Consider the following 20562-nt stretch of genomic DNA (forward strand, 5'->3'; position numbering starts at 1 on the left):
ACGAAGCAGGAAAGTAAAATAAATACATTACTGATTCGTTAATAAAAAAAATTAGACTAAAGGCAGTTTATATTGTTCCTGTGATTTTAGACGGCAAAGCACTCGCGTACAAACGTTCAGTAGATGGATATCTCCTTAACGTGGAAGTTATAGTAAAGCATGAGTTGAATGAGCCCGCTGACACTGATCACTTTAAGGCAAAGTATCCACAGCAGGTTTATTTAGATGTAAAACTTAATCTGCCGGATAGGAAAATGCACGCATGCACATAAAAAACCCTCGAGGCTGCTTTCATCAGATCCGTTTCAAAAGCGGCAGCGAGTTGTTTATATATGACATCGTTCCTGCTGTCTGTCTCTCTCGTGATCAGCTGAAGGAAAAACCCACAAAAAGCCATTGAAGCACAGAAGGACAATCGGTTTTTAGCTTTGAGGTCGATGTTCCCTTTTGAAATCTCTCAGCTGGAAGCAGCTGTCGTGCTGCTTGCTCTCCACTAGAGTGTGCAATATTCTTTCGGATTTGTGTGGCAGTCAGCATCTCCAACCGGAGGGAAGCTCCCGTTGAAAACTTGTTGAGATGTTTCCTGCAGTTTTTTTGTTTGTTTGTTTGTTTTTGGCTTGGAGAGGACACGTATTCACTTACCGTGTGTAGGACGGGGGTGTCTGTTTTGGCCCTCGTAAAGCTCACAGCGTTGGTTTAGAAATATATCTCGCTGCCCGTAATCCTCCATTTGTCCTCGGGCCTTAATTAAGCCTTATTCTGCCTGCATAAACTGGGAGAAGGAAAGTGAGGATGCTTTGAAATATAGCACTTTTAACAAGATACTTATGTAGCCACGTTTTTATTCTGTATGTTCGTAATGTTTTTCTTTGTATTTTGTGATACCTGAAGCATAATACGGCTTTGAATCCAAACAAAAGGAGTCTTTCAAGGCTTTGTAAGCGTAGCATTAGCGAAGAGAGATAATTTGCTGTCACAGACCGCCAAGCAGTTGCAGCAGTTGACACACTAGATACGTTTGCTATTACTCAGCGCCAAAAGCGGTGCCTGTCTAATGAGCTAAGAGGGGCTGTAAGTCACGAGCCAATGAGATGTGATGGCTTGAACAGATTTATATCCATCAAGTAGAAAATCTCCCCCCCCCCCCCCCCCGTGGGCTTCCTCCCGCTTCCCCTTCGTCTCATCCATAAATGAGGGTCATTTGTTAACAGGCTGCTGTGTGTTTCAAACGCCGGCCGAGATTGTCTGAGAATGCACAGCACTTCAGATTAGGTTGATGCATGTTCGTATTCTGCCGAGCCCTTGGTATCTTAAAAAGAGGTAATGATGTGTTAAATGCTTTGAAGACTTTACGAGCTTCCAAGAAACAGGAGGGGGTTATTTTTCTCCTGCACCAAATCGCCACATCCAAATTTCAATGGTTGATAATTTCATCAATCTTTCCCCTGATACACGGAAAACTTCCCCCACCTGTTATGAAATTAGTTTAACTGGATTTAGTGGGTTAGAGCGAAAGGAAATAACAGTGGCTGTAATTTAATACAAGCAGAGACGGATAGTCACTGTGGAATTTTGGCAGCACTGCGGCCCCTTTGGGAAGATGTGAAATATTAAGGTTTTATCTTTTATCAAACAAAAATATTGAGGATTAAAGAATATCATATTTTAGACAATTGTCCCCAAAACTGCAAACTTGCAATAGCCAACAGTGACGTATTTACACATCCAGCAGAGAGGGAGCAGCATTGATATTTATTTGTCGGCATGTTTCTGGCCACATGATGAATATTCACTCCCCCGGTGCCATCTTTGGTCTCCACTAGATCCTAGATGTGACTCTGTAGCTGATAAATGATCCACACTGTCCAGTTGAAAACGAGAGCAAGAGCCGAGTGGAAGACCAAAACAATTAGCTGAAAGAGACTAAAAATGTGGAGCTGAAGTCAACTCCAGAATTGGATAGGTCCAGCTCTTGATCAACGACATTCAAGCAAACCTTTAGGCTGCCAATTAAAGCTCCTTTAATAGCCTTATGGAAATCATAGAAGTTTTTTTGTTTTTTTTTTAACCCCCTAAAGTCCTCTGAGGCTGTTTTGTAAAATTTCCAGCTGAAAGAAAATACCCAGATTCAGCAAAACTGTGAGGCCAAAATTAACAAGAATGGACTCTATGGAGAATTTTGAAATGCGATAAGTCTTCTTATCCTTGACACCAGGCCAAAGTGAGATTGGAAAACTCCAGGAAAAATGTTTACTTCTACTGATGGAACTGAAGCTGTTTGAAAAAAATTCTCAACTCCAACTCTACCAAATTTTACACAATGGAAATAAAGCACCACCAATGCTACATCTATTTTAGTTGTAGTGACCTTATGCGACCTCCTGCACTTGATGTGCCGCAGTTGGCGACCTTTAAAAAAATGGAGGCGTCTACATTTTTCTAACAGATACTGATCCCGATACAGGGATCTCCAGGGTAAAAGGGGTTTAGCATCTTTACTTTATTTTCACGTTGAGTATTGTTATTCAAATTGAAATGACATTTTATATTCCTTTCCAAAAATAAACAGCTAAAAATGTACATTAAATTAGGATTTTTGTTTTGCTCAAAGATTTAAACTTTGTGATGCCCATTAGAAAAAGCCCTGCGTCTGGTAGGAGTTTAAAAAGAAAATGAGTTGGAGAATTAAGTCACAAAGTGAAGCAAAGAAATAGTATTAATTTGTGAAACTAAAAACGTCTTCATACTTCCTGTTGCGTGAGGCAGCATGCTGTATTAATCCATCACGGACAGCAGATGTCCCCGTTACACCTTAAATACAGATTCATCTCGTCGCTGGTTGCTGTTGAATGCAACATGCTTGTGCGTTCATTTTTCTTTTTCTTCTTCTCATCCACGTAAATAGATTTTTAAATATAAATGGGAAATGTTTACTGTGAAAAAGGTTTTCAGAGAGCCTAAAGTCCGTGTTTACAACAGTTGACTTTGACCTACAGCCCAGTGCGGGAGCGAGGATCATATCCTCTGTATTGATTTTTTTTTTTTGATTTGGCTATCTTTTTTTTTTTTTTTTTTTTTTTTTGCAAAAATCCACTTTGAGGGATTTTCATCTTTCCCTAGTTTCAAAGTAAAAACATAAAGAAGCCCATTTGTCATGCTGGAGCATGTGAGAGCAGCAGCAGTTTCAGAGGAAAGCAATATTGATTGAATCCCTGCTACTTCCATACGGTTGGCTTTCAGAGTTGTTTGTTCCCCCCCTCACAATTCATCTTGGGCCCAAAAAAAAACCCCAAAAAACCTATTGTTATTCAACCCACACAATAATAATGTAATATAGTGGAATAAATCGCACAAAATCAACACCCATTCTGCTTCCTTACCCTCGTCTCCTTAGCAACACAACCCCCCCCCTCCCCTTTGCAAGTAAGATCAGATGCACCTTTTCTCAAGTGTGCCCAGAGATTGTGGAGGGAGTGGAATATTATTGTTATGCCAATGTCACCGCGTATGCACGCGCGTGAGATAATAATCAGACGGAGTACGACAGCAGAGAGTGGGTGAGCTGCTCGATAAAACCTCCTCGTGTTAATTCAGAAAGGATGTACAGTGTCAGTGGTGGAGAGAGAAGGAACACGTCACGATGAAGGTCACGGACAGGACCGGATTTCTGGGTTTGGTAGAAAACGGCGTGTGGAAGAAAAAATATATCACCAGATGAAAGCCTTTTTTTTTTTATTTTGAAGAATTAGTAGAAGTAGGAGAAATATTTGGAGGATGTAGCGCCAACTCATTTCGCATCTTCAAGGCGTGCTAACAATATGGGTGATAATGTCAGCCTGTTGTCTTTCCACCAGTTGGGTCCCGATTGAAATATCTCAGCTATGGATTTTGCCATGAACATTTTCCCAGACACATATGGTTTCCCAGAAGATGAAACCTACAAGTGATCAATTGGCTTCTTCCTACTTTGTGCCAATAGCAGATGTCTTTTTTTTTTTTCTTTTTTTTTTTAGGAAAAATGTCTTGACGACCATCAAATGGATGAAAAATTGGTGCACGGATTCATGTTCCCCTCAGAATGAATTGTAAAGCCGGAGACGTACTTGGAGTGCGCCGGCATGAGCGTTTCTTAGTGCGCGTCCCGGAGAGACAAATATTCTTGTTGGAATAGCTAGCGGGACGTCGGTGCCATTTTAGAAGTCGTTGCGGAACCGATAACAATAAATCGAAAAACATGCCCCGAGGCTGTTTCGTCCGTTCAAAACAGAAAATGTTGGAAAAAAAATCGAGTGGGGACGGCTCTGATGGAAAATCTGGAAGTTCTTAAATAAATCCTTTAGTTTTCTGGTGGAGCCCTCTAGTGGCATGCGCTAGGAACGCGCAAAATACATCGGCAAGTACTGTATGCGAATAATTACGTTGATGATGCAGCTGGTTGTCTACACGAACGCGAACGTTTATCTGCGCTCCACGATCAGGTCAAAATCTATATGCACCCTAAACTTTGTTTTCTGACCAAATACCTGAAAAACGAATTATATTTTCGCCAGCTCGGCGTTGTATTTACTGTTGATTAGTTAATGTTAGCAATGCTTACACCCCAAACTAAGGTGGCCAACATGGTAACCACACCTGCTAAACATCAGCATTTTTCCTTGTCCATGTTGCCATGCTTTGGTTAGCTTTTCGCTTACATCATCGTCATGACTACAGTCGCCGCCAGGCCTCTGGACTCTTACCTTCGACGGACATACCTATCTAGAGTGACTTAAAAAGAGCATGCTAGATTGAAACTTACTCTTAGAACATTTTCTGATTTCAAATCTTTCAAATATCAGTACGCCTGACATTTTGGGGGGGGAAACACCTAATACCAAAACTCCTGCTTGAAACATTTTACGGTAAAAAATACCACTTTGTGAAACCTGCGATACATTTTAGTCTTACAAAAAGGCTCACACGATCAACCTATAGATCTGTATGGTATCTGTTTTTAATATGCTTCAAGTTGTCACAAAATTTATCATGAGATTGGCTCTTTTTTTTTTTTTTTAAATAAGATGTAATTCATAATTTTTGAATTGGTTGGCTTGACATGGCTGTTTTTCTTCTCTTTTTTTTCTGTTTTTTTTTTTTTTACAATAAACAGATACAAACCAAGTAACCAATAATAAAGCTTGAACAATGAATGCTTCTTTAAAAAAAAAAAAAAAAAAAAAAAAAAAAAAAACGTATTTTAAAAGGTTTTCAAAAGTTGTTGTTTTTTTTCAAAAGAATAGAAAAATATGGTTTCTTGCTGGTAAATGTAAACTTATGAATATAAGCATTTGATCAATGTAATAAATTTTTTTTTTTTTTTTTAAATCACTCAGAAAACGGAACCAATTCCTCAGTCAATCCAAACAGAAGGATTTATTTCCTTTAACGAAACGAACTGGGCAGATTTAATCAATGTCAACAGCTGTTTTCTAAATTTCTGCTTGTTTTTTTTTAGTCGGTTTGTGATTGGCACTGCCCCTTGAAGCGTGTGGTGCGTGCGTGTGCGTGTGGATGAGACGCACGCTGTAGCCCGCCCCCCCCCCCTCCCCCCTCCTCCCCCCGTGTCGGAGCATGGTACGGTCCTCGCTCAAGAAGTGCCTCCAATCCTCCGTCTGAAGGGCTAATTTCTTTCTCGTCCGGTCGAAAAGTAGCGCTGCCACGCCGAAGTCCTTTTGACGCCTTTCTCCGTCTCCTCTCGCGTCCCGAACGAGCGCCAAGCTGGATCCGTACATAATGACCATGTACAAGAGGAAGCGTCGCAACCACCGATGTGAGTTTGAACAGCCTCCGCTTGGAGGCTTCGCGTTACGCCGAGGACATTTTCTTTATGCCCGCGTCGCTGTATGTGCTTTGCATAAAATCCAAGTTGCAAAAATTGCGAGCCGTGAACAGCGCGCGAAAAAAAAAAAAAAAAAGACGCACGCGGATCGCTTTGAGACCCAGAAATGAAGTTATTGTTATTTTTGCATGAAATGTGGTTTTTACGCAGACACTTTTAGGAGGTTAAATATTTCTCTGTATGCGTTTATTTATATATATATACACATACATGTTGTATTTGTATTGTTAATGGTTAAGTAATGGGAAACCAAGTCACCTGCTGCGCGCTGGTAGATTTTTTTTTTTTGTTCTTTTTTTTTTTTTTTCCATCAAGATATTACTTTGAAAAGGCATCCTCGCTCCTGCTCCGTTGTCTCAGTGTAATATATTCATTCTGCTGAAGTTAACATACATTATCATGAAATGTGTTGACGTATCAGGGCCACGGGGTCGCTATTTATCATGCAAACAGACAGCTGGCTTCAGGTCACATACAATCATCTATTTTCTTTCTTTCTTTATTTTTATTAGAAGTGTAAACTGCAACAAAACACCAGCGATGCCTTTGTATGTGGAACTTGTCCTGCTGGCACTTTGCATATTCACAGATTGGGATCTGTTATGAATACACAGTATGATCTGCTGTAATTACTGCATGCATGAGGTGAGGTCGGATAATATCTTGGGCTGGTGTACAGTATGAAGTCTTTATCTCGTGTGACTGAGCTCTGCTTGTGAACATAGAGTTGGGGAATTATCATTTTCAAAGCAAAAATGAAAATAATTGCTCTTAAATTGGGAGAATTTGCTGCTTTTCTTCATGTTACGTGACCATAAAGTGAATATGTTTTATTTATGAACTGTGGCTTTGATTGGAAAATGTCTGTGTGGTTTAAAGGGAACTATGAATGTGAGAAATTGTGATTTTTTTTTTTTTTTTTTTTTTTTTTTTTTCTTGTCTATAGACCAATATATGATACGAATGAGTCGGAGAATAATTGGGAGATTAAATGATGATGAAAATAATCTTCAGTGTGCAGCCTTATGAGAGTACGATGGTGTTGTACAGGCTGGAGAATCCAATTCTAAAGTCTGCGTGCTCTGATATTCAAAGCGTTAAATTAAAATGCCAACGAGCTAAATTGGAAAGATATCTTAACAAGTGAGACGTGTAAAAGCAGTGGTTCGCTAAAAACCACTTGGCACCTCTTGGTGGGTCAGTATTCCACAAGTGCATCCCACGACTTCCCCTCCTCGACATCCGTGGAGCGGATTTTAAAGTGCTGTTTCTTTTTCTTTTTTTCTGTGCTCGGTGTGCTCTGATTAGGGGAAAAAAAGAAGAGGACTTGAATGTTTTTCTCTTCAACAAAAAATAAAAATGTAATATATATATATATATATATATATATATATACATACCTGCCTATTGTGCACTGCGATAGGCTAGAAATAGATCCCGCCGTTGTGGATGCGCAGCTCGTATGTACGTGGAGCACAGAAAGTGTCGAGAGACAGCGCAGGCAAAGAAATCCAGGAGCTTCTTAGCTAAATGAGCGAGGGGGAGACGGCAAAAGAGCGCGAGTGTGTGCGTGGGCTCGTATTGTTGAGATTTTATTTGAGATTTTTTTTTTTCTTTAAGAGGTTGTTCTGAACTTCATCTGCCATCTATTAGGCCTGCGAGAGACTGCGAGAGAGGGGCTGTTGGGTATGTGACCCACAGAAGTGAGAATGTTTATCTGCTTTATTTCACTTCCATCTATGCAGACAGAAAAAAAACAACCAAAAAAAAACAACCAGATGTTCCACAAAACGGTCATTAGCGCTCCCAACATCGGGAGAGGCGGCAACCTCTAATTACTCAATACCTGCCGCGTCATCACAATCTTCTCTGCAAGACATTTCAATGGGTTGAAGGGTGAGCTGCACTGTCGAGCGCTGCTGGATCAAACACAGACTGAAGGGCTGCTGTGTCTGATGAATGAAAATGTGTTCCTTGAAAGGATGTTCTGCTTCTTTTTGCCAATCAATTAGTGGAGGATTTCTTTTTCTTTTTTTTCCCCGGCAACATACTGCAGATTCAGCAGCAATGAGAATGTGGGTGACATGTAACTGTGAAGAGGGAGGTTGAACTTTTGGGATGAGTTAGTTTGAGATTGTAGCTATTCAGTTTTTAATTTCTTGGCACTGGAAGATCAAATTTTGAAATATGCCCTGGAATAGTCCATCTAAAAGCTTTTTAAAAAAATTTTTTTTTATAAACGGCGACTATGTATTGATGATGTAATGATTATGTAAAGGTCGCTGTGCAGTGAGACCTGTTGGGAAATTTGTAAATTTTCTTAAATAGCGTGCATTGTTTATGCTGTTTTCTATTGTTTTTAATATGATTAGTAAAAAGAAAACCTCTCTTTCTTGTGTGTGTGTGTGTGTGTGTGTGTGTGTGTGTGTGCGCGCGCGTTTGTGAGTCTTTGCAGGAGTATTTTAGCACCAGAACTTGAGTTGGAGTCCATAAATATTTAAGATCTTGCAGCCCAGGAATCTTTGGAGATCAGATGGTGGGCTCCAGCCCTGTGAGCCGCAAAGATTTTGTTTTTCTGCAAATGTGTGTGTTTCTGTATGTCCTCGTTTGTGTACATCGCACGATGAAAACTCGGGAGAAAACGCCGAGGCATGAAACGTGGAATTGAAAAGCGATCGTACGAAGAAACTTGTCGTGATTTAAAAAGCTGCTACGGTGTTACGTCGTGGCCGCGTGTGTTTGTGCCGTCTTGCTGCTGATAGGGGAAAGATGCGGGGGTGGGTGGGGTGGGGGGGGGGCAGTGCTGTCACGTCATCTGTCAGATGTCCTCCACGTATCTCGAGCCATGTTTTCACAGGCAGTTGTGTATGTGTGTGTGTGTGTGAGAGAGAGTTTTTCTGCCTTCCAGACTCTACTTCTTTTCAGCTTAGCTCCATTTTTTTTTTTTTTTTTGCCCAGAATTTCAGTTTGCGTGTCCGTGGGAAGGAATACAAATCATGCGCAACACAATCCTTTTTGGTGGGAGCCGTTTCGATTCCGCTGCTCCTGAATAAATCAAGAGCAATTACGGAATAACATTTGTTCCAGATACTTAAGCTGCTACCTAAGATGCAGTTGCCACAGTTTTTTTTGTTTTTTTTTAAAATTCACCGGCTCTGCCTTCCACTCTTGGTTTTTTTTTCCTTCCGTGGACGAGCAGTCGCATCCCACTGCACTATCTGCTCTGGATTTGATCGTATCTGTCAGAAAGGGGGACCTAATGAGACCTCCTCCATCGATGATGAAATAATGTGACAGAGATGTCACAAGGCGCAGCTCCTCTCTCTCCCCCCCCCCCCCGCCCTCCTCCACTCCCCACACACGCGCGCGCTGGCATCCGCACATGCAACGACAAGTGTTGGTGCACATATAAAACCACATGTAAAAATGACCCCCGCCCCGGGTGCGATAAGCTTTTCGAAGGAGGGGGAAATGTTGCAAAGGCGGTTTTGTCCTTATTGTGAAGAAGCAGATTATTTAGAGCCAGAGGGTGTTTTGGGTGAACGCCGCGCATTGAATGCTGGATCTAACATGCACAGTCGACAGACGCGACTTCAGCCCGTGTGTGAAACCGGTCTGACGAAGAGGGGGAAATTAATGTCCGTCAAGTGTCATGGCAGGCACACGGAAATAATTACAGGAATCGTAACGTGTCACTCCCCCGCGCTTCACGCGACACCCGGCTCTCTCGCATCCACTCACGTCATCCACCCTACATGTGCAGGATAAGGACACACATGTAGGCCTGACAATTTCCCCTCGATCAGCCATTCCTCTTTATGTCCTGGTCAGAATGAAATATAAATGTCCAAGTGGCATTTCTGAGGCCGCATGATGCCATTCAACAACTCGGAGGCTTCTGCTCCTCGGGTTAACACTGAAGAGCCCGAACAGGGTTTATTGTTGGTTTTTTTTAGGAACAAAGAAAGTCCAATAGCGATAACCTGATTATTTATGGCCGTCGTGGATGCTTCTCAGAGGATAGAAAAAAAAAAACCTCACTCTAAATGATTGTGTGTTTGTTTTAATGCCTCGCTCCCCACCGCCGAGCTCGACACGTCCGGCGGCCCGGATCGGTCGCTTTTTTAATTAATTGATTAATTTAAAAAAAAAAAAAAAAAAAAATTTTTTTTTTTTTTGAAGTGCATCATTGTTGACTCGCGCGAGGCAGCTCACTGGGTTTACAGGTCACACAGAGGGATGTGATCTCAAACTCAATGCCGTGCTTTTATCCGTTCTGCCGGTGCCTGAAGGGGCCGGGGGGGGGGGGGAGGTGGGAGGGAGGGGGGAGTGAAGGGGAGGGTGTGGGGGGGTTATGAGCTGATCCCCTTGGACTTGGGTCCATGCAGCCGCTCACACACACAGAGAGAGAGAGAGAGAGAGAGAGGCCGGGCGGCAGACTGAAAGTCGACACTGTTGAGTGTTCAACAAAGGGAGAGATGCTCCCTTTTGTCACGCGGTTGTTCACCGAGCTGCTGTCGTCATATACGCAGTAAAAATCTGCGTTACAAAGCGGGAGGATGGAACGGCGCCTTGTCATCACTGTCAAACCGAGAGAGAGGATGCGTGATGGAAATCCATACAACACAGGGAAAGAATTGAAAACCGTGTTATTACTTGTTGGTAAACTAAATATTCACCGGCTGCCGTCTCGGAAGTCGAGACGGACAATGGAGTGTTTCTGAAACAATCGATCAGTTGGTAAACTGGCTGAAAATTTTTTTTCCCAGCAACAATTTTGCCAATGAGCTCGTCTTTTATTTAGTCGTTAGTGTGTTTGTGTGGGACCAAACACCGAGAGTGAATCCATTTGCAAAATTGAAAGCCACAGGAAGCGGTTCACTTTGAAATTCTGTGCGCGGCTGTCGTGTGATGCGAAGTTTACACTCTTCACGCGATTATATCTGCCGACAGGGAAACAAGCGGGTTGTTTTTGGAGAAAGAACATTTGCTGCTCACAAAACACGGCACCGGTGTTTTGCAGCTCGTGTCACCTTGAACGCTGAAGGTTCAGCCTTTATATGCTGACGTGAATGGATAGAAGGGACTCTTGAATTTTTACTTGGCAAAACATGATGAAGAGCTGAATCACCTCATTGACAAAGACATCACGTTGAGGGTGCAGATAGGAGTGCAGCACATTTGTTTATAATGCTCCGTCTATAAGATATATAAAAAAAATGAAAGATGCCCAGAAGGATCTCGCGGAATTTTTTTTGTTCGTTTTATCCGACCAGCAGGTCGAAGATGGAGACATGCTTGCGAGCAAGTCAACTCAACGTGATGCCGCTCCGCTCCGCATCATGGGACGCGCCTCATACTCCATGATCACTTGACATATACATCCTTCCAATTTGGCAGTCTTATTTAATTTGACTACTTAATTTCCACCTCAGCATCCACCTGCTGTTAATCCCACCCTGTGGGGAGTGATGAGGCCAAAGCCAAGACACCAAACAATGAATACGAGTTTCAAGTGTGAGTTGTCTGAACTAAAAATGTATTTATTTTCCTGTCGAAACTTCGAAAACGAAACTTTAATCTTGTTGTATGTGAGAGGCGGGAAAATATTTAGCGATTAATTGAGCCGTGCAAATAGTTGCAGTTTTCTGTCAATTAACTTGAAAAAAGGACAAATTATTTCGGGCCTGAGGTAACTTTTATGTCACAAAATAAGTACATATGATGATATTGTGATATAAACTCAGATGTCTGGATAAAATCACAAGACATTCACGTCTGTTTTTGGCAAATTCAGCAAAACAAATACACGATAAATCAAAGTGTTTCATCACAATGATTCCGATTGCCAGTTTCATAGTAATAATTCCCAGTCTACTGGTTCAGAGCACTGATGTTACTGGGGACGATAACCTGTAAAGACATCCTGCCTCCATCTCATTTCTTTGTCACAAGTGTTAATAACCACATTTGATGGACCGTTGCAAAAGAAAAAAAGTGTTCATATATACAGTGTATACATATCAATTTATCGATATCAGAATTTGTTGTTGTTCCGTCCCATTAGTGTCAGCGTCGGGCCCAAAAATGACGAGAATTCAATATTCCCATTAGGCAGTTCTGGTCATTCATTCGCAACCACCACCACTACCTCGGTTCAAATAGAGAAAAAAACAATGTTATATCATCTAATGGTACGTGAGAGTCAGCTGATTCAAATGACCCATGTATTTTATTCTAGCTGATGCAAAACGAATACACCTTGTCAACCGCAATTTGGAATTGAAACAGAGAAATGGAGCGAGCCCCATCACTTCATCTTGAACTTTGTTTCCCGGTTCTCCTGAATAGCCCCGTTTGATGTTTGATCTTCAAAGGTTCCTCGAACAGCACCTTTGATATGCAGATAGTCCCTCGGTCTCCTCGCCACTCTTTTTTCTTTTTCTCCCCTGTAATTAGGCAACACCCGTCCACAATGTTCGCCCCGCTGAGACTCTCTCCTGTTGCTGAGAGGTGTCAGTAAACAAGCTTGTTTTTTTTGTTTTTTTTCCTACCGGCGTCTAAAATGTCCCCGGCATTGATAGTGTGTGTGTGTGGTGGGGGGGATGGTTCTTCGGGTTTTGAAGGCACCGCAGCGCCTTGTGACCTTGAGTGACGGCTCCACAGGCACAGAGAGGTAAGGACAAGGCTATTGTCTGAGAACTAAGCGACTAAAATGTGATGTCTGATTCACGACGGAGCTGCGAGACCTTTGTCGGGATCAGAATCTGTCGGGGCTCGGCAAGGATCCGCTGTCACGCCATGTTTCATTCCAATTCACTCGAGATTTTTGCCGAAATTTGCTCGATTAAGTTGTCGGTCCGGAGCGCTGGCCCTCGTTGGTCCTTGGAAATATTTCACTCGCAGCAAAGGTGAAAGGCGTATTTTGCGGTTTTATGATGCCCCGCGTGAGCCGGGGCCTCGCCAGCAGGTCGCGATCTACGGAATCGAGTGTTAGACGCGGCGGTTTCTTCATCGCAGGCCTCCCTGCCTTCCTCTCACAGCCTCGGCCGGCTTTCGCGATTCCGAGCGAGGGGGCTTCGCGTCGAAAGGCCGCCGGGCCGGATCCGGGCGCGCGAGAGGTGAATTCGCCAGATCCCGTCCCCTTCTTTCTTGCGCGTCCGTCACCTGCTTCGATTCAGCTCCTTCACGCTCGTCTTTTGTCTTTGCTCATGTCTTTCCTGCCGGGGAACAATTTGCATGATTAGTTACTTTGTTCAATTAATTAAGTCGTTGGGGAGATAGGCGCCGGAGTTTGTCGTTCCGTGAGGAGATGATCGGCAGCTCCCACCGCGTCCGCGCTCGCTCATTCTTCCTCTTTCCTCGCCTCTCGCGTTTATAATGCTTATCTCATTAAATAGACAGTCGGCGTTTTGGAGGAAGAGGAGAGAGTGAAATGAAAGAGAAGGAAAAAGTGACAAACGTGATGTAGAACCGTCAGGCCGGGTCTGTGGGGATTTTTTTTTTTTTTGCCCTCTCTGTTTTTGGAAAAAGAAAAGAAGCTATTTCTCATTCCGTGAAGGTCCTTGCCGATATGCCTGTAATGGAGTTTATTGCAGTCAATCACCTGTGCTGCTACATCTGCAATATGACTCAAAAGGAGACACCAAAGCGTTTTAAGTAATCAAGAGGAGAAAAGGCTCTTTGTGCCTCGATGGCAGCGGGGTGTTAGACTGGAGACAGACCCTATAAATGTAATGTCCCACATTTTGAGTCTGAGGACAAAACAGAATGACGAATGAAGAATAAAGTAATTTTTCTTTTTTTTTTTTTTTCTGCCAGAGAATGTCTATAATCTCTAAATCTTCTTAAAAGTGTAATCTTTAGCTTGTCATTACACCCAGCAGAGCCTTAAGCTCAATTATTGCTTTAAAACAAAATGTATCCTGGGAGAAGTCGTTGACTTCTTCTCTCGTGTTTTTACACAAGTTTAAACCATTAACTTTAGTATCAAAGATCCGGTGTTTTCTAATGCAGCTGTAATCATTTGCGCTAATGACTGCACTGGCAGACTTTCATGCAAAGTTAAGCCTTTGAAGTGTTACAACTCGGGCATGGGTACCGAACTTTGATACTTTTACGTCAACGACTGAACTGGTCCGGTAGTGTCTAAAAAAAAAAAAAAAAAAAAAAAGCCTTGCCACTCAGTACCAAATTTCGATACCTACGCTACATCCACACTGACGGGCTTTTGTTTATAAATGCATCCTTGCCTAATTCTACATTTGCCTTTGCTATGTGGATCAAATCACTCAACTTGTGTAGAATAAATCTTACTTTAGAACATCTTATTTCCCTCTTTTGAAACAACGTTTTGGCCATTCACCTGTCGTGAGTTGTGTGCACTGCAGTAACAGGAGGTTTTCTACACGAAGCGTGCAAGCTAGAATCTACTGATGGCCTGCGAGGCGTTTCGGGAACATCTGTTAAACTGTGGGGCTTTTAGAGGACATCTGTTCATTGTAGCGGCAGAAAATGACCTGGGTTGCACTCCCCCCCTCCCCCTCTCCACAATGCATGCAAACTAAAGAGCCGCACTGAAACGTGGCAAGCAACTAACATTGTCTATGCAGCAAATGAAGAGTTGTACTTCGTTCTGGATGCCCACTTTGCAACTGCACGTTCTTATGGCTGAAAGGACCAATTCGTATGCCTAAAGCGTTGTCTCAAACATGTCATTTCTTGTCCACAAAAAACAAGCAGCTCTACAATAACAATAAGTAAATGTTGTGTTTGGGAGGATCCATACGGTATGTCTTTCAGGAAAAGACTCTGTCCTCAGTCTCTGTATGCGGCCCCACACATATAATAATCAGCTGTTGTTTCCTCAATTATAGCCTTCTGTGTTGCAGGTGTCCACACGGGTCATTCGCAACCACGGAAACCGACAAAATCAGCTGCAATTTGGTTGCTGGGTTTTTCTGCAGCCGCTGAAAGGAGATTTTGCTTAAATGCAAGGTAGTTTGACATGTAAATGACTGTTTTTTTTGGCAATGAAATGGGTGTAATTCAGAATGAGGATATGAGTCACTCTAAGCGGTGTTTGGTTGAAGGAGCTTGCACCAAACTACTGCTTGTGATGTTACTATGCCTGTATTTTAAATGAGTATTCCAGTTTGAATGTTGAATCTTGGTTCTGATTGTATTGATGAATGTGGCTTCCCATATGTTTAGACAATAGTCTTAATCACCATATTTGAAAGAAAAGCCTGTGCAAAATGAGATATTGAAAGCTGAGTGATTCAGTTGTCAGAATTCCAACAGCGCAGAGTTACGGCTGACGAGAACCGTGTGCTGCAAAAGGATGAGATTCTTCGGTCATCCGTCAATCTTCCAGCACTCTGTCGGCACTAATACAAAGAGGTTTGTTGGCTCACTGTGACACAATCTGTCCGTCTCTTCCTCATGCTGACCTTGCGCTGACCCCTGCTACCCGTGACTGTTAGCGCTCCTCTAAAGCCTCAAGCTATTTCCTCTCCCTTTGTCTGAGAGAGGAACAGAGAGCGTAGACGGTCTCTTTCAGGGGAGAAAAAAAAAACAACACAACGTGCGAGAGAGACGGAAAGACTGCGCTCGGATTTCTTGTGGCTTCAACGGGACCGGCAGAGTTTTGTGCTTACTCCAGTAGTTCATTCATTTTCCTCTCAAGAATATAAGGGCGTCTTCTTCTCCCATGCGTCCTCGCATGACTCACTCTCTCCTACTGGTTTTGGAAGTCTTGTCAATTTTCAGAGCAGTACACTCTCATTTCCAGTGATTCCCTGGCAATATGTTGCCATATGAATCAGTTTATATAGCCTTGGCGTATTCAAAGCCTTCGACTTCCATGGCTCTGCTGTTATTCATCCCCCTGCTAATGAAAGGAGGGGGAGAAATAAGACTTGCAAATCTTTCGTTGGCGGCACAGGTGTCAAATAGAAAAAAAGGCCCCACAGGTGATACTCAGCAGCGAAATGTCTCATAATGAGCTTCCTGAGTGTGCGTGAAAGAAATATGGGATGTTAGAGGGTGATGAATGGCGAGCAGGGGTTAGATATCGTCTTGTGTGTGAGAGTTCACGCAAGGAAAGAGTGTATTTGTGTGGGGGGGGGGCGGGGGAGGCTGTCGAGGGATCGGGTGAGTCCGAGGGCAGAGCAGGGAGGCACAAGCAGGACCAGTCTGAGGGAGACAGAGATGTAAGGCAAATGAGACCAATAAACCACACGGGTAGCTTCCTCCAGGGAGTCACGGATCCTCGTTTTCTTGACAGAGGAACACAGGTCTGTCGTCAGCGATTACTTATGCCCCGTGCCTCTGTCTTTCCACTGCAGTTTTACCTCCACAACCTTGTTTCTCCCCCCAATTTCTCAGCCAACAATAATGTTGAATCTTAAATATTTATTCACACCTGGGTTCTGCTTGATTCAGTATCGACAGACAGACAGACAGACAACCACCTTCTCTGAGAGATAGCAAATAGGAGGCATGCTCAAACACATAAATAATGGTAAGGCTGCAAAATTCAAATTGCATCATACGTACATTCACACAGCTGCAAGGTCGAGCCATTTTTGTTGTCGTTTTATTTACTGCCCAGACCGAGAAGAGCAACAGACCTTAAAAAAAAAAAGCCTTTCAGCACCACGGACAGCTCCCCCCACCGTCCTCTGCTCTGACCCAGCTGGAGATTGAACGCAAACAAGCCAATCGTACAAACCAGTGGGAAAGAAAAAGACTAAGTGACAAACATTAAATGAAGTTTTGGTCCTTGACCCAGTGAACATCTCATTCTTACCAAAAAGGACTTTTTAGAGCTGCCACACACCCTAATTGTTCTGCTTGAAGTGGCATCAAAGAGGATCTTTAACAGCATGGATTACAATTAGTTCCTCTCAGGCCCACTTCACACTAACCAAAGCGGGGACAGTTTGAAAACATGTCAGTTTGCCACACACTTAAGACTCGACGCAGAGAAGACCTGCTGAAGTAGTATTAATCAGTTTTTCTGAAGGAGGAAAAACATTATTATGTAAAACTACTTAATACCTTTGACCTTAACAATTTCGACAAAGCAGAAGTTAATAGCATTTTTGTAGACTTTTTTCTGAGAAATATCTGTATAATCAAGTTCTCTTTTAAATTAGTGTGATGAATCCAAACAACAATAAATTGTTTGACAGATCTAACCACCATAGATATCCGTAATGTCTTCATCAAGGAAAAATGTTCAAAACATTTCACAATCTTCAACGTGTTCCACAGTGTTTTATGCCAGAGGTGGCTCACCTCACTGGCATCAAAATTGTAATACACTTTTATGAAATAAAAGATTTGAAAAATAGCTTTTGCATTTTATTTATGACTAGTGTTTAGGTCATCATATACAAATTAGATTATAAGAAAATAGGACGTATCTTGACTCACTGAAGAATCTGGCCATCACCTGGGTATAATATTTTTTTAGCCTAAATAGACTTGGTAACTATTGATTAATCTGACCGTCATTTTCTCGATCATTTCATCTTTAAAATGTCTGACTCGCCGAACGCCATCATAGTTGTCCAAAGCCTAATCTCCATAGGTCGTTTTATTGCCCCACCAAGAGTCCAAAATAAAAAGATCTTGCTTTTTTTTTTTTTCATGCAAAACAGACAATTTATTCATATTTACCAGCAATGTTTGGCGTTGACCAGTTAAAAGCGACTTAAAGGTTTTATCGATTGTCACGATGTCTGCAGATTTAATTCGTCGGTTGGTTTTTCCACGAGTTTGTGATCGACTAATCGTTTGGAGCTCTAAGCCTCGTCAAGTTTTAGCGTGCCGAACATGTGGTGTTGATGTCTGCTATGGACTCAACTTGTGAACCACACGTATCCTTACAGCTTCAGTCAAAATGGACCTAAGCTGCCACGCTTCCTCGCAGAGGCAATACCCGCCAGGTTTAGTTAGAATGTTAGGACAGAGCAGAGAGGATTTGGCCGTCCTGTATATAAACCATACTGGATATAAACCACGGTTCACAAAGAAGAGGATCCATCTGAAATGTTCTTTTTTTATTTTTTTTTACATTGCTTGAGGTTTTGGATGGCAATTATATTTATTCAGGCTGCTGTGGGCTAATTAAAGGTTTAGTTCCCATACCGCCGTAAGTAAACCTTCAGGTTAATGAGCAGAACTGTAATTATCTCCTAAGTCTGCATCATGGTCAATTCCAACACAGTCGGCCAACTATGCACAAACACACACACACACACTTTCTCACTCGTTTGGTCATGCAGCTCGGCGTAAAAAGTCTGTGTTTTAGCATGTCTAAGTAGGTAGTATACAAACAGACCGGGGTTTAATCCTATTTCTCGTGAGAGCAGCCACTGCGAGGAGCAGGCAAGAGTTTGCCAGCAGCTTATTTTCCCCCCCAGTGCAATTCCACTCCTGGTGATCAGGGTGCTTCAACTTGTTTGGTGTTTTATTTATTTATTTGTTTTTTTTAAGTGGGGGGTTGAGCAGACGCATAAATTATTTAAGCAAATGCGTGTAGCTGTAAGGGACAAAATGACAGTGAGAACATGGCTGCCTGCAAACAGAAACAATTTGTCAGAAGTCTCCTTGAAAGTGATCTAGTCTTGTACGAGTCACCGAGCCGCTCGCCGTGTGACTTGGATTTATTCTCTCAAGGGCACCTCTGTGATATTGTTCTCGGCCTTAAACTTCCATCCTGCCTGTTGCAAAATGGCCTTTCTAGCACCTCGTCGCTCATAAGCATGCAGATGCTTGCAAATGTTTGTGTGATATCAAAGGACAATGTTAAAAAAACAGATGATGGGATTTTTTTTTTTTATTCTGCCTTTGGTAAAAGAAAAACGCAGAAAGTATTTTTCTCACATTTTGCCTCCAGTGATCCATTTCATTCAGCTTCGCTTAAGTTGTTTGTTCATTTTTAATAGGAAAACAATTTGTACTGCTGGCCTCAGATAAATATGAGAGCTACTTTTTTTTTATACTAAACCTCAGTTGAAGGTGTTCTTATACTCTACCCATCCTCAGGAATAACAGCCTCATCACTGCATCCATAAAGTTGCTGGACTTTTTCCCTCGCCTTTCCAGTGTTTTACTTTGGTGCAGATTTTGCCCAACTGGCTTCACTCCCAGAAGCCACTCAGAATGTCCACAAAACGTGAAGACCTTGCAGCACCCTTGGCAAAGCACAGATAGCGATTGGAAAAATTCTGCATCGCTGGCTGGCTGGGTCACAAAACTCCAAAACTGATGGAAGCATTTTTTTTTCTTTTTTAAAACAAAGAACGAACAGCCGGCTATAAATCAAAGGGGCACAAAATATCCAGCTTTTGTGTGAGCTTTTCTTTTATATATTCTTTGTCATTGTTTTTATGTTTTTCAAGGATTTTCTCCCGCTTTGCAACAAGACTTTCATTTTGTAATCTTTTCAGTGTACGGTAGCGAGGTCTCCAGTCTTGCCTTTAGAGAATTGGCTCCCCCAGTGTACCTCGACTTGAGTGAATATGTCCTGCAGTTCTGCAGCTTTGTGTGTTGCTTTTTTTTTTTTTAAATGAAAAGCTCAGTTTTGCAGTGGAAATAGCACAGAGCTTCCCAAGAGCTTAAACATATATTTGACTCTGTCTACAATGATGTAGTACTTTTCACCCTCCCTTGTGCTCGGGCTCTGCTTTGAACTATGTGTAGCACCATCAGGTGAGGATTTTTTTTCAGAAGAGAAGTTGTTTTGCTTTCATTGGCACAGTTTTGGGGGTTTTAAATTAGGTTACACTGCAGAGCAGTAAACACTGGCGTTGAAGAATTCCTATGATGCTGCTCACTGTATTGTAATATTCATGTATTCACACAGGAAGTTAGTTGGTAATGCTTTATTAACCTCCCTCTTTAGCATTTACAAGCACTTAATGAATAGTTTATCACCCACTGGAATGTACTGTAGTTGTAAATCCGCAGAAGTATATTTAAATATTCATGAATGTATTTGTATAAAAATTTAAAAAGAAAATGGCTGATACATCCATATCTGGTGTAGAAACAGAAAATAAAGATCGATAACACAATATTATATTATCCCATTATATGTATTTTTCACACATAAACAAATATTTCCAGTTGGAGAATATTTATTAACTACTAAGCTCAGAAATAGTTTCACTGTCTTCATGGCCGTCGTTAACAGCTCTAGCTTGCAATGTCGGTGCAAGTGAAAAATAATGAATGGATTCACCCCAGTGATTCAGATCCATTTGAAATTTTAATGGTTTCTTCCTTGGTCCATGCTGCCATCTTCCAACAGTTTTCATGAAAATTGGAGAGGCAGTTTTCCCCGCAATCCTGCTGACAAACAAAACACTGTTCATCGTAGACGATCATGACTGACAAACGATTTTTTTTTTCTGCGTGTGTTTTTCAGACATAAATATGGCGGGCGAGCCCAAGCCGTACAGGCCTAAAGCGGGCAACAAACGGCCGCTCTCAGCTGTTTACAGGTAAGACTTGCCCTCCTTCTAGCATCCTCCTTCACATGCAGAGGTGCAGCTCCTGTCACAAATATGAACCATCTTCCACATGCTGCTGCTCCCGCTGATGTAAATGTGCAGTAATATTTGGAATGTGAGGACTCCTATTATATTCTTTTTTTTTTTCCCTTTTGA

General features: G+C 42.1%; 1 protein-coding gene across 12 annotated transcripts in view; it reads left to right on the forward strand.

Moving 5' to 3' along the window:
* LOC138204433 (RNA-binding Raly-like protein) overlaps nt 1-20562 on the forward strand; it is a 98171-nt gene that overhangs the window by 58741 nt on the left and 18868 nt on the right. For 11 of the 12 annotated variants that reach the window (XM_069159695.1, XM_069159690.1, XM_069159697.1 and 8 more), the window contains exon 3: nt 20322-20397. In XM_069159695.1, coding sequence (XP_069015796.1) covers nt 20322-20397 — 76 coding nt within the window. Of the gene's footprint in view, nt 1-5604; nt 5810-20321; nt 20398-20562 lie in introns of those variants that run through there. The other variant, XM_069159702.1, reaches the window with a different exon arrangement.

The sequence above is a fragment of the Embiotoca jacksoni genome, unplaced genomic scaffold, assembly GCF_022577435.1.
Source record: "Embiotoca jacksoni isolate LCO1_2020_lvr unplaced genomic scaffold, fEmbJac1.0.p SCAF_25, whole genome shotgun sequence".
Taxonomy (NCBI): Eukaryota; Metazoa; Chordata; class Actinopteri; family Embiotocidae; genus Embiotoca; species Embiotoca jacksoni.